General features: G+C 44.9%; 1 protein-coding gene across 1 annotated transcript in view; it reads left to right on the top strand.

The window, feature by feature from the left end:
* si:ch211-107o10.3 (uncharacterized protein LOC407663 homolog) overlaps positions 1-15,035 on the top strand; it is a 38,396-nt gene that overhangs the window by 7,142 nt on the left and 16,219 nt on the right. Inside the window, exons 2-4 of the mRNA XM_048562819.2 lie at positions 3,536-3,676; positions 4,149-4,340; positions 8,487-8,648. Of these exons, the coding sequence (XP_048418776.1) occupies positions 3,536-3,676; positions 4,149-4,340; positions 8,487-8,648 (495 nt within the window). The remainder of the gene's footprint in view (positions 1-3,535; positions 3,677-4,148; positions 4,341-8,486; positions 8,649-15,035) is intronic.

Below are 15,035 nucleotides of genomic sequence, written 5' to 3'. Positions count from 1 at the left end.
CGAGTTAGATGACTTAGAGCTGAGGTGAAGCGTGAAAGGGGCAGCATTTTTGCAATAGTGAGAGGCGCGGTGAGGCAGCATCAGGGGAGCAGGAGAGTCAACATTTCGGGTTGGAACCCGTCAGGGCCAACTCTGCTGCTTCTCTGATAATGGGAACTGCAGATGCTGGAGATTCCAAGATAATAAAATGTGAGGCTGGATGAACACAGCAGGCCAAGCAGCATCATCTGCTCCTGAGATGCTGCTTGGCCTGCTGTGTTCATCCAGCCTCACATTTTATTATCTGCTGCTTCTCTGCTGCCTGACCTGTTGTTTCCTCTCCATCCGCACTGTATTGACTAAATCTGCATATATAAAGGATCCCCCAGCTTTCCAGGATGTGTCTCACCTCATGCTATATTCTGCGCCCTTCAACCACTGAAAGTGGCCTGTTTCTTTGTAAAGGCAAAGATGCCATAGTCTTACCAGACCATAGGTTTGCTGTGGCATTAGAATGAGGTGAGTGATGGTGTCTTAACCTGAGGGCCACCACATTCATAACTTTAGCTAGCGTGGGAATTGAAGTCAAGCTGTTGGTCTCACTCCGCGTCACAAAGCTGTCCAGCCAACAGAGTTAATGAATCCCCCTTACCTACATCTTGAAGAAATAACGGTCATTCCATGTGGCCGCTGGCATATTGTACTAATTGCTAGACTCTGTCTGCATGTAATCCCTGTCTGCTTATGCACAATGGCAGGTTAATATGAATGCCTGAAATGTATCTTTTTTTCTCCTAGGGACTTGCTTTTAAATGTGACAACAAGCTTTAGCCATATACCTTGAGTGTTAAAATTGCTGGTGATGATCCATTCTTGTTTATCAATCCCAGTTTGAATGGTTTGCAAGTTTTTCTTTCCGTCCTTTAAGGTGTTATTGTGTATCTTTACATTCACATAACCGTTCAAATTACTCTCTTTTTTGACTTTAATTAAGATTTAAATATTCCTAGGATTTTATTTGTCAACTGCCACTATCTACTGATTCATGCCCTAATTTTGGGGATGACATTCTTTTGCATCAATTGACCCCTGTTTTCTGCTGTAAATATTTTGTGACGCTTGTAGGTAATTATGAGTTTATTACTTATTGACCTCTTGTGATACCTCAGTTCTTTTCTGACTGCATCAGTTAGATTCTAAAACTAGTTGAGGTATTATGGTCGACACAACAAAATGTGAGGCTGGATAACACAGCAGGCCAAGCAGCATCTCAGGAGCACAAAAGCTGACGTTTCGGGCCTAGACCCTTCATCAGAGAGGGGGATGGGGTGAGGGTTCTGGAATAAATAGGGAGAGAGGGGGAGGCGGACCGAAGATGGAGAGAAAAGAAGATAGGTGGAGAGAGTATAGGTGGGGAGGTAGGGAGGGGATAGGTCAGTCCAGGGAAGACGGACAGGTCAAGGAGGTGGGATGAGGTTAGTAGGTAGATGGAGGTGCGGCTTGGGGTGGGAGGAAGGGATGGGTGAGAGGAAGAACAGTTTAGGGAGGCGGAGACAGTTTGGACTGGTTTTGGGATGCAGTGGGTGGAGGGGAAGAGCTGGGCTGGTTGTGTGGTGCAGTGGGGGGAGGGGACGAACTGGGCTGGTTTAGGGATGCAGTTGGGGAAGGGGAGATTTTGAAGCTGGTGAAGTCCACATTGATACCATATGGCTGCAGGGTTCCCAAGCGGAATATGAGTTGCTGTTCCTGCAACCTTCGGGTGGCATCATTGTGGCACTGCAGGAGGCCCATGATGGACATGTCATCTAAAGAATGGGAGGGGGAGTGGAAATGGTTTGCGACTGGGAGGTGCAGTAGTTTGTTGCGAACTGAGCGGAGGTGTTCTGCAAAGCGGTCTCCAAGCCTCCGCTTGGTTTCCCCAATGTAGAGGAAGCCACACCGGGTACAGTGGATGCAGTATACCACATTGGCAGATGTGCAGGTGAACCTCTGCTTAATGTGGAATGTCATCTTGGGGCCTGGGATAGGGGTGAGGGAGGAGGTGTGGGGGCAAGTGTAGCATTTCCTGCGGTTGCAAGGGAAGGTGCCGGGTGTGGTGGGGTTGGAGGGCAGTGTGGAGCGAACAAGGGAGTCACGGAGAGAGTGGTCTCTCTGGAAGGCCGACAGGGGTGGGGATGGAAAAATGTCTTGGGTGGTGGGGTCGGATTGTAGATGGCGGAAGTGTCGGAGGATGATGCGTTGTATCCGGAGGTTAGTGGGGTGGTGTGTGAGAACGAGGGGGATCCTCTTTGGGCGGTTGTGGCGGGGGTGGGGTGTGAGGGACGTGTTGCGTGTATCTCTGAGGTATTATGGTGTTGTTATTGGGGAAAAAAGATGAAAAATCTGTGTGTCGTTCAGGGTAAGCCTTTAAAATCTGCATACTAGTCCCTCATTCTGTCACCAATCTGGTTCTGCACTTACCAGTTTGCTGGGCGAGGTGAAGAATGGGAATAAAATGCACCCCCTTCTCCTTCTCCTCCTCCTCCTCCTCCTCTTCACCTCCCATTCCCTTCCCAAACTCATGTTTCTACCTCTGTCCTCTGTTCCTTTGTTATGTAATTTTTGTTTTCTTTGCTGTGTCAGTCACATTAAATAAATTGCCAACTCCTATTCCTAAGGCTAGCCTTCTCCAATCTCCGTAAGCAGAAGAAATATCCAGGCAAATACCAAGGGATTAAATCTAGAGGACTGGACTAATCATCTGGAGATGCACATTCCAATTTCACCATTGTGGCTGGGAAATTTAAATTGTTAATTAAACCAGTTTAAATTAGCAGGCAGTTTCAATATTAGTGACCGTGTAACCATACCACCTCCTTCGATAAGCATATGGGCAGTGATGGAATAGTGTAGGGGGAGGGGCTTAATTAGTTCACAGGTCGGCGCAACATTGAGGGCCGAAGGGCCTGTTCTGCGCTGTATTGTTCTATGTTCTATGTTCATACGATTGTTGTAAAAATCCACCTGGTTCATTGATGTCCTTGAGAAAAGAAAGTCTGCCATGTTTATCTGAACTGACGTCTATGGACTTCAAGTTCAAAGCAATGTGGATGACTCTTTATTGATCTCTCAGCTTTTTGCAAAACAGCATTCTGTTTGTTCTCCTGTTTGTGCTGTTGTGGCACCCTGCACCCTTGTACTGTTGCTCTGCCCTCCTGCTGTCTTGTTTTACCTGCGTGAGAACCTTCTGTCACACACCATTTCTGGAAGATCTGCAGTGCAGCAAATGACTTTACAGTCTCTAAAGCCTACTTTTTAAATGGGGAATACCATGGAGGTTGGTGTGTATAAATCTGAAGAAAGGTCACAAGACTCAAAACATTAATTCTGTTTTGTCTCCACAGATACAGTCAGACCTGCCAACAATTTTTATATCTCCAGAATCCACACTTATTTGTTATATATGCATAGACTCCTTGTGTAGTTGAATGGATAAATATTTTTATCTCTTCCTTAGCCAATTTCATACATGAGAAAGGTTCTTTGTGACTGTCCTGTTGTTTTAATGATTCTACAGGAATTGGGCTAATTTTTGTAAGACGATGGTGTTCTGGTGGGGTTTGTAAGAGTAAAGCAAAACTGGATGGAAAAACAGTGATCGTTACTGGTGCTAATGTTGGGATTGGAAAGGAGACTGCCAAAGATCTTGCTCAGAGAGGTAACCCTGCTCTTTGCTATCATGTTTTATTTTTTGTGTGGCTACTTGTTGCTTTTATGTCAATCTGTGTGACAATTAATATTTGATTATCTGAGACTAAGTGCATTTCTGGATTGCCGTGAAGCCTGCATGCACTGTTGTTCTGTCTTGACAATGGTACAGGAAAACCACAACCTGTTTTGATCTTGAGCAGTTCCAAAGTGCTTTGCAACCAATGGATTCATTGTCAGCACTGTTGCAATGTCAGGTGTACATGTTGGAATGTACTGAACTTTGGATTTCTGGGACACTGTCTTATTACTCATTTGAAGATAAAAGTTTGCAGAATTTGCAGAGTGAGAGTAGAAAATTATCTCAATAGTTCCATCAAATAACCAATTTGAGAGCTAAATGTTCACTTCATTTATCTGTTTTGCTGTAAGTTGTCTTACTTAATGATGAGAATTCTAACAGCCTCTCTTTCTGGTTGCAGGCGCACGTGTAATATTAGCTTGCCGTGATTTGGTAAAAGCCAGTAAGGCAGCTGATGAGATCCGAAAAGAAAGTGGGAATAGAAATGTCCTGGTGCAGAAACTGGATTTGTCGTCACTTCAATCTGTGCATTCCTTTGCAAACAAAATTATAGAAACTGAAACATGCCTGGATATCCTCATCAATAATGCAGGTAAGAGCGGTTTAAGGCACTAGATAAAGAAAGATAATTTTATTCAAAGCAAATCTTTTAATTTTCAGATGTTTCAAAATGCTTTTCAGCCAATTAGTTACTTTTGAAGTTGGCATGTGTATGTTTGAATTAATATAAGTTATATAATTTTTAAATATTGTCCTAACTAAAATTCTTGAAATAACCTCGAGCCATTTAGTTCAGATTCAAATTTGACACAGATGCACCCATCATGCAAGTCAAGGCACTGCATTTATGAATATTAGCAAACTTTTCATGAACATTTGAATTAAGAGCAGAATTAGGCTCTTCAGCCGCTCTTGCCTGCTCCGCCATTTACTAAAATAATGGCTGATCAGATTGTGGCCTCAAATCAGTGTTCCTATCGACTCTCAATACCGTTTTGGAGTGTAGTGAAACAAAACATTTGCACTCCCCGAACAACTTAGGACTATTTAAGTAATTTCAAAAAATACAAAACATTACAGTTGTCATAAACAGCGGACAGATTCATTTTCCTCTTGAAGCCAGATATCCAGAACCCAGTTTGTAGACAGCAAATCTTTACTTCGTTGAGGCAAGACTCCTTCAGTTTTCATGCTGACAGGGGCCATTGCCCTGGAAATTAGGCTTTCTTAGATTCATCTATATTTCCAGCCCTGAAGTACGAATATGCTCTGACTTTCCCTACATGATAAAAGAAGTATTCAACATTGTGGTTCCTGAACTTTATTTTTAATACTCACTTTGGGATTAACCCACACTAACTAACAGATTGTTGAAATCTAATTTGTTAATAATGTAGTAATAGTTAATTTCATTTGATTTGTTAGTGTGTATGCATTGCCTTAAACATGAAACAGTGCAGTGTTAGCACCAGTAACATCTGGAGTGTTCACTTTGTCTTCAAAATTAATAGGCCACTACTCTCTAGTGTAACAACCATATCTTTATATTTTCTTTATTTCTGGATTGTGGAAAGTACTGCTCTATCAAGGACATTATGCAATGAGAATGGCAACAATTTTAAAAGTTATGTTTAATGGAGCTGTTTCAGCATTCAAAGCAAATGGAGGCAACAAATACATAAGAAGCAATGGGCAGAATCTAATAGAGACGTGAACAGTGTGCACTATGGCAAGAAGTCAGTGAGGCCTATCTCAACTTTAGGAGCAACTTGCTGCATCTTTTAAGCCCCAGGCATTGAAATGTGATTCTCACTCGGAAGTGGTGATTTGTTTATTATGGGGATTTATTGCTTGTTAAGAACTCTATAAACTTCACACCTTGCCTCATTAATATGTAGCTTCTAGGGTTAGCGAGCAAACTAGATGCTGAAAATTCTAACGTTGCTAGCCAGAGTGCATACCTGGTGACTTTGGTTTGGTGCTGACTGTGAAAAGCCTGTGTATTGCCTAAGTAGCAGCAATGCAGGGCATCAGCCTCATGTAGCTTTCGTCCATGGACATTGGCATCTGATATTTGCCAACCCCTCAGGATCGTTGTGTGACCTATCTGATCTCAGGAGTAGGATGCATAGAAATCCCAGAGTTGCATTACACTGCACACCAGCAGCTAGAATTGAAAGGCTGCTGCAAGGACGCACTGTATGCAGGGACAGGCACATATCTCTCTAGATAAGGCAGGTTGTTTGCTGTCACAGTGCTTGCTGACTTAGTACCAGCCTTCATGTTCGCAGCATCCCTATGCCTTTTGTTTTTGACTTGCCTTGCTGCACTTATTAGCACAGTTAACACAACCAGGCAAATTGTCTTGCTGCGTGAGAACTATTTCAATTTTGCATCTGCACCATGCACTAACAGCTTACACAGCAAAAACGCTGCATGTCTGGCAAGGAAACAGTTATGCCTCAGTTTTAGGGGACTAATTTTCACCAAGGTCCATGACGCACTCAGCAGTCAGGGGATCCCACCACAATGTCGAGATCGGTCAATGATACCAGTCCAGGGGTTTTACTATGGTCAGGCATGTGGTTGGAGTGTACTTGGTCAGGGGTCTGTCCTCTGCCTTTGGGGAGTGGATGACACACAGTTGTGTGGTTCCATTGTGATCAGGCTGGGGGCTAGGGCCAACACAGCTGGGAATATGCAAGGCAGCATTCTGGGGCTCAGTGTTTCTCATCAGTTGTTTTGGTTAGTTAGCTAATGAGCTGGGCCACAATCAGCCTGCCTGGCCTAGGGGGACTACTGCTATGTGAAAGGGCTTTGAGAACCTAATTGCAAGAACTGGGGGTTGCAGGCTGGGAGATAGATGTGGGGAGAGGATAAATGTGGTAAAGCATTGATGAGTGATGTAATATTGGGGGGGAGCGGCAGTGTGACGACGACATTTGACATTGTCCCTTCATTGTGGTTGGGAACCTGTGGAGGTGTGAAGCCTGTGGGGTTCGTAAGAAGAGCCATCAAGACTAGGCTCTGGGTGTTTAGGGCCTCACTGGCAGAGGCTGGAAATCACTTCCTGAAGAGCATTCATTCCAGCCTTCCATTGTACTGCAAATCAAAACTGTGCACTGTGGGGGTGGGGGGTAGAAATGGTTGTGACTCTGCCTGGAGTAGGTGTAGCAAGTGTCTTCTCCTCCTGAGGGACAGAGTTGCAAAACCCACTTGTATGAGGCCCTTTAGAAGGTAAGAATATTACACCCAGACCTATGCACTGTTCGGAAGGCAGACATGTGGGTTCTCTAATCCCTAATGCATTCATTCCATGTGTGCTGTACATCTTCCTGCTCCACATGTTTCTGACCACTTTGTAACCAATGGTTAGAAATGGTCTGTAATGAAGAACACTGACAGTGGAGTTAATGTGGGAGTTGCTATGGAATGATGAAGGGTTGGCAGTATATGGAATTATGTCAGGGTCCCTGCTGAAGTGCTTCTGATTTTTCTTTTCCTCCTGGGTAATAGGATTCCCCTCTCCTGGTGGCTGAGGTGATGTCATAGTGGTAATGTTACTGTACTATTGCTTTTACAGTTGCCAGGGTTTCATAATTGGTGATAAAACGTGATGATGTCTGCTGCTGAATTGTATGAAAACTGTCTACGGAGATCTGTAATGTGTATTTCTCCTTTTCTAATCTCTCTTGCTCTCTAACTTTTCCCTGACCACTGGTCCTGTTCCACCTGATCCTTCCCACCTTTCTAATAGCATAACACCCCATAACTTTTCCATCCTTCTCATAGAATCATCTTGGATTTGAATTGTCAGTTCTTTCGCTGCCAGACCTCCTAACTTTTTCCAGAATTTTCTGTTTATTTTTCATATCTCCAGCGTCCAGAGTATTTTGCTTATTTTCACTTTTCCTGATGCTGGTTTAAACCTGACGTCATGTCAGATGATCTCCAGCCGTCTAGCCAGTTATGTCAGCAAACCAATCACAAATATTTTCTGAGACAGTGAAATGTGCTTTTATTTTGCTTTAAATTTAAATTTCATAGATCCCAAGATGAATGGGACATTCACGTGGCTTTGAAGCAGGCTGAAATATTATGTACTAAGTATTATTTTTAAAAATGTTTGTAAAGAATTATATAATGTACAACTTGATTATTAAAGCTATATTAGCTTTGCAGACCCAGCGGGTTTATCAAAAGAAGTTATGAATATATTCTGCCATTTAAAAACCCAATTTTAGCTCATTTACTGATAGTTTTGCTGTCATTACTCCAGGCCAACATAAAGCTACATACAGCCAGGTCCCACAAGAACTGGCCAAAAGTGGCCAGCTAATCAGTTTTAAAGATGTCTGTGGAATTTTGCTTATTAGACAATACACCACGACTGCAATATTCTTCCAATAGCGGCAAGAGATCTTTACATCTCCCTGAGAGGATAAACAAAGCCTTAGTTTTGCATTGTATCTGGTCAGTACAGCACGTGTTCTGTTAGGATTTTATGGTCATTCAAATCCTTTTATCAAGAACCTACAGCTCATACTTTCTTTAAGTACAGTACTGACAGCCTTTTTTTTAACTTTTCATTTGAAATAATCCTCTACACATGGGAAAATACAGGCTAAAACTGAAGTACATTTTGCTTTACTGCTGCTGGTTTTTTTCATTTTCCGAGTCTGCTATCTGGTGCACAGAATGTCTTGTTCTCTCATGCTGTTTTTATTTGTGTCTCCAGGTATCATGAGGTGCCCAAAGTGGAAGACTGAGGATGGGTTTGAGATGCAGTTTGGAGTTAATCATCTGGGTCATTTTCTCCTAACGAACCTCCTGCTGGACCTGCTCAAGAAGTCTGCACCGAGTCGGATTGTTACTGTATCCAGTTTAGCCCACATCCGTGGTACACTTACTGCTAACTTGCAATGGTGTGGTGCTTCATGAAACCCTATAGGCTAGGAACATTCCAGTCATCTCCCTGTGCCCCCCCTCCAAAAATCATACTGAGTAGCTGATTTTGGGGATTGAAGTCAGACCTTTGAAGCTGGAGTTTCAGTAAGATGGGGAAAGCAAGAGGTGGGGGGTGAGTAATTAGCTAGGCTCTGTATCAGTTAACCAACAAGCCTGGTTAAAGTGGCAGGCTGGATTTAGATCGGCGACAATGGTACCTTGGTTTGAACAACTTGTGTGTTAACAGTTACTGTTAAATTCTGCAGTAATTCATTGTGACTTTGGATACATAAAAGTTATAACTGTGGGGTCTTAATCTAACAAAGCCAAGAAGGACAGAAAGATGAAAATGCATGAAGGCAAACAGCAAGGACAGATCTCTCAAAATATACATCTCCAAATCAAGGCCAGAGATAGAAATCACTGAGACCTAGTGCAGGTCCTGACCCAGGCATTTGGGCCCAGACCCAAAGACGTCTTTCCTCCAGAGCTTCTGTCTCTAATTACTACTCTCGTATCCTCCCCCTCCACCATCAGCTTCCTGCCCCCCCCTCCCAAAAAAAATGCATGGAGTGCAGTGAGCTAGCTAAATTAACACTTCGTAAAATGGAATAGCTGAGAAATTGAAATAATCTACAAGCTATTGATGCATTCTCACTAAATGCACAGGTTTCCGAATGCAATAAATGAAGGAACCTGTCATCTTATTCACGTCTAAGTCAACATTGCAAATTCCTTATTCTTGTGTATTGCACTAAAAATTTAAAAATTAACCACTGCACCACTGGAAGCCCTGAACATTGCTCAACATAAACTCCTTCACCCCCTGCAAGGCCAAAAGCTGGTGCTGTTTTGTTAGAAATGTAGATATAGGAGTAAGAGTAGGAGTAGCCCATGCAACTCTTTGAGAATGGTCTGCCATTTCACTATGATCATCCAGTTCAGTCACCTGTTCCTGCTTTTTTCCTGTAACCTTTGATCTCTTCAGCTCCAATTTCTAAATCCAACTCCTTCCTGAAATCATACAATGAAGGGTCTAGGCCCGAAACTTCAGCTTTTGTGCTCCTGAGATGCTGCTTGGCCTGCTGTGTTCATCCAGCTTCACACTTTGTTATCTTGGATTCTCCAGCATCTGCAGTTCCCATTATCTCTGATGCTTTGGCCTTGCCTGCTTTCTGTGAAAGTGAATTCCACAGGCTTACCACTCTTTGGATGAAGAAATTTCTCCTCATCTCAGTCTTAAATTGTTTATTCTGTGTCTGAGGCCCCCAACATCAAGAACATCCTATGTCTGCCGTGTCTAGTCCTATTAGAATTTTAGAGGTCTCCATCACGTTCACCTTCATTGTTTTAAACTCCTCCAGTGCATGTAATCTGAGCCAATTTATCCTCTGCTGATACATCAGTCCTGCCATCCCAGTAGTTAGTCTGGTAAACCTTTGCTTCACATCCTTGGCTACAAAAGCAACCAAAACTGCACACGATATTTCAGATGTGGTCTCACCAGGGCTGTATTTATTGGAGCAAGTCATTCCTACTCCTGTACTCTAATCCTTTTGCAATGAAGCCCAACATACCATTTGCAGCTTGCACTCCCTGCTGCACATATATGGTTACCTTCAGTGACTGACGTATGAGGGTATTCAGGTCTCATTGCACCTTCTCCTCTCTCTCAATTTATAGGCATTCAGATAATAACCTGCACTACTACTATTTTTGTTACCGGAGTGGAATACCTCACATTTAGACTAGTCATACTGCATCTGCCATGTATTTGCCCACTCATCCAGCTTGTTCAAACTACACTGAAGCAGGTAACACCACCCGACCGAGGTGGGGGGTGGGGGGAGGGGTGGGGGGGGGGTGGAGAGGTGGGGGGGGAGGAGAGGGGGTGGAGAGGTGGGGGGGGAGGAGAGGGGATGGAGAGGTGGGGGGGGGAGGAGAGGGGGTGGAGAGGTGGGGGGGGGAGGAGAGGGGGTGGAGAGGTGGGGGGGGAGGAGAGGGGGTGGAGAGGTGGGGGGGGAGGAGAGGGGGTGGAGAGGTGGGGGGGGAGGAGAGGGGGTGGAGAGGTGGGGGGGGGAGGAGAGGGGGTGGAGAGGTGGGGGGGGGAGGAGAGGGGGTGGAGAGGTGGGGGGGGGAGGAGAGGGGGTGGAGAGGTGGGGGGGGGAGGAGAGGGGGTGGAGAGGTGGGGGGGGGAGGAGAGGGGGTGGAGAGGTGGGGGGGGGAGGAGAGGGGGTGGAGAGGTGGGGGGGGAGGAGAGGGGGTGGAGAGGTGGGGGGGGAGGAGAGGGGGTGGAGAGGTGGGGGGGGAGGAGAGGGGGTGGAGAGGTGGGGGGGGGAGAGGGGGTGGAGAGGTGGGGGGGGAGGAGAGGGGGTGGAGAGGTGGGGGGGGAGGAGAGGGGGTGGAGAGGTGGGGGGGGAGGAGAGGGGGTGGAGAGGGTGGGGGGGGGAGGAGAGGGGGTGGAGAGGGTGGGGGGGGGAGGAGAGGGGGTGGAGAGGGTGGGGGGGGGAGGAGAGGGGGTGGAGGGGGTGGAGAGGGTGGGGGGGGAGGAGAGGGGGTGGAGAGGGTGGGGGGGGGAGGAGAGGGGGTGGAGAGGGTGGGGGGGGAGGAGAGGGGGTGGAGAGGGTGGGGGGGGAGGAGAGGGGGTGGAGAGGGTGGGGGGGGAGGAGAGGGGGTGGAGAGGGTGGGGGGGGAGGAGAGGGGGTGGAGAGGGTGGGGGGGAGGAGAGGGGGTGGAGAGGGTGGGGGGCGCGGGGGGGGGAGGAGAGGGGGTGGAGAGGGTGGGGGGCGCGCGGGGGGGGGAGGAGAGGGGGTGGAGAGGGTGGGGGGCGCGGGGGGGGGGAGGAGAGGGGGTGGAGAGGGTGGGGGGCGCGGGGGGGGGGAGGAGAGGGGGTGGAGAGGGTGGGGGGCGCGGGGGGGGGAGGGGGTGGAGAGGGTGGGGGGGCGGGGAGGGGGTGGAGAGGGTGGGGGGCGCGGGGAGGGGGAGGGGGTGGAGAGGGTGGGGGGTGGAGAGGTTGGGGGTGGAGAGGTGGGGGGGAGGGGGGAGGGGGCTTGTGCCATTTGCAAATTTTTCAATATTACATGTAATTCCCTCATCCAGACTGTTAAAATATATTGTGAATAGCTGGTGTCTTAGCACTTCCTTGATGAGAATTGATTTCTTTCAGTACTTCCTTGTCAGTAAACCTTGTGTTCCCAACATTTCTCATATGTTATTTATGTTCCCCTTTTGTGACCATAGAATCAAATCATGTAATTAATTGGTCATCTATTTCTTTGTTTCCCCTCCCTCCCTTTTAAATGCCCTTGCTTCTGACTGTAATGGACCTACGTTTGTCTTCAATCCCTTTCTCTTTACATACGTGGAAAGCTTTTACTCTGTTTTTATGTTCCCTGTAAGCTTATTCTGCGACTCTATTTTCCATTTAATTAATCCTTGTGTCTTCCTTTGCTGAATTCTAAACTGCTCCCGCTCCACAGGTCTGTTTTTTTTTCCTGGCCAATTTATATCTCTTGACCTTGGAACTAATACTATCTCTAATTCTTCTTGTAAGTCATGGTTTGGGCACCTTACCCATTCTACTGTTTCACCAGACAGAAGTGTTGCTGTTGTCCCATAATGCTCTTCATCCCTTTAAAGTAATGCTCGCAATCTATCATAACCAACTCGTGGCTCACACCATCATAGTTTCCCCTACATTTAGATTCAGGACCCTAGTTGCCAAATCAACTACGTTACTCCATTTTGATGAGGAATTCTATTGTGGTTGTGTATCCCCTTGTGCAACTAGATTGTGCAATGAGAAAGGAATAATTGACAATACCCAGAGTAAGATAGCCTGTTCTCTAATTGGCTCCTCAACATATTGATACAGAAAGCCATCCTGTATATACTTAAGGAATTCCCTTTCTGTGGTGGTATTAGTAATTTGATTTGCCCAATGAATATGCAAGTTAAAGTCATAATTGCAGATGTTCCTTTATTATTCGGAGCTCTAATTTCTTGTTTTAATACCATTCCCAAAATCACCCCTAGAGTTTGGGGGTCTATTTACAACCCTACTAATGTTTCTTGCCCCTCTGTGTTTCTCAGCTCCTTGTACAGATTCCTTGTCGTCAGAGTTAATATCCTTCCTCACATTTCTGGTTTAATTTCCTCTTTAATGAACAACGTAATACCATTGATGTTCCTTTTTGTCTGTCCTTCCTAAATGCTTACATATTTGGAGCTTTAATTTCCTAAGTTATCAACTTCTACTAATTTCCTTAATCAGCACACAGTTTTTAAACAGGGAAAGCAGTTTTTACTACAGAAACTAACAGGTCTTACGCTGAGTTTTAAAGCTTCCCGTTGCAGAACTGGTAAACTTCTGTTTAATATTCCAGATTCTTCAGTTGTCCCAGTGGTTTACATGTAGTAAGTGCAACCCCGCTCTCCAAGATAAGTGAAACAGAGAAAGCATGAACCTTGGCCTAATTTATTTGATATCAATCGTAAGGAAGCACTAGAATCTTATCATTTTTAGAAAATAGAACATAGAACATTATAGCACAGTACTGGCGCTTCGGCCCTCGATGTTGTGCTGGCCTGTGAAACCAATCTGAAGCCCATCTAACCTACACTATTCCATTATCATCCATATGTTTATCCAATGACCATTTAAATGCGCTTAAAGTTGGTGAGTCTACTACTGTTGCGGCAATGGCATTCCACACCCTTACTACTCTCTGAGTAAAGAACCTACCTCTGACTTCTGTCCTATATCTATCACCTCTCAGTTTAAAGTTATGTCCCCTTGTGCTAGCCTTCACCATTCCAGGAAAATGGCTCTCACTGTCCACCCTATCTAATCCTTTGATCATCTTGTATGTCTCTATTAAGTCACCTCTTAAACCTTCTTCTCTCTAACAAAAACAGTCTCAAGTCCCTCAGCCTTTCCTCATAAGACCTTCCCTCCATACCAGGCAACACCCTAGTAAATCTCCTCTGCACCCTTTCCAATGCTTCCACATCCTTCCTATAATGCGGCAACCAGAACTGTATGCAATACTCCAAGTGCGGTCACACCAGAGTTTTGTACAGCTGCAACATGACCTCATGGCTCCGAAACGCAATCTTCTACCAATAAAACCTAACACACTATGTCTTTTTAACAACCCTATCAACCTGGGTGGCAACTTTCAGGGATCTGTGTACATGGACACCGAGATCTTCTGCACTCTGCCAAATCATATTAAGATTTTGAGTCAGCATAATCTTATGAAAGCAAAATCATGTTTCACAAATGTATTAGTGTCTTTTTTTTAAGGTGTGGCTAGTAGTATAAATAGAGGCACCAGTGCATAGACTATTTGTGGAGTTTCAGAGGTGGCAAAACAAAAGATTTTACACAAGTAAGGAAGCATTTAAGAGGCAATACATCAGTGTGTATTTGGACTAGTTAATGGGTTGAAAATAAAACAAGAGTAATTAGGTAGTTTTTGGGTTGGTAGGCTGCAATTAGTATTTGTACTTCAAGGACCAGTGCTTTGTTCTCAGATATTTTCATTATATTAGTACCGAGTATGACGTATTTATGATAATAAAATGTGAGGCTGGATGAAGCTGTTGGTATGTACATTAAAGTTTACTTTATTGACCAGTTCTCTCATTCTGAAGAAGGGTCATTGGACCCAAAATATTAACTCTGCTTTCTCTTCACAGATGCTGCCAGACCTGCTGAGTTTTTCCAGCAATTTTTGATATTGTTCCCTCATTCCAAGAATTAATGAGAGGAGAAAGGGCCATATTCTCGAGCTTAGATGAAGTAGTGGTCTCATTCCAATATTCAACTTTGAGTGGTGTTCACAGGACAGGTGCTGAGAGTTTATCTACCCTGCCTTATGAATCTAGGACTAGAGGTTTGGATTGTGAGGAGGAAAGACTTCTTGGGGTGTAATTTTGAAGCCCTCTTTGTCAGGCAGTATTCTGATGTGACAATGTTTGGAAGCTAATAAAAGCAAGTATCAGGGTGGGAAAGTGGATTTGAGGTCCAAGATCAGCCTTAATTATATTGAATGGTGCAAGTTCAACAGCTTACGCAAACTACTTATGCACCTTCCGAGGAAGGGTCACTGGACCCAAAACGTTAACTGATTTTTTTTTTCTCCACCCATGCTGCCAGACCTGCTGAGCTTTTCCAGCAATTTCTGTTTTGTTTCTACACCTACTCCTGTTTCTTGTGTTAATTTGACTACCTCTTGTTTTGAGACTTCTCTTGATGTAGTTATAAAATAAACGTTTGTTAGATCCCATGCAAATAGCTGTATTATTCCCATTATACTCCTTGTTCTCAATTATC

The sequence above is a fragment of the Stegostoma tigrinum genome, chromosome 33 (assembly GCF_030684315.1).
Source record: "Stegostoma tigrinum isolate sSteTig4 chromosome 33, sSteTig4.hap1, whole genome shotgun sequence".
In the NCBI taxonomy this organism is placed as follows: Eukaryota; Metazoa; Chordata; class Chondrichthyes; order Orectolobiformes; family Stegostomatidae; genus Stegostoma; species Stegostoma tigrinum.
The sequence above is the reverse complement of the archived record's forward strand: the minus strand, read 5'-3'. Positions and strand labels throughout refer to the sequence as shown.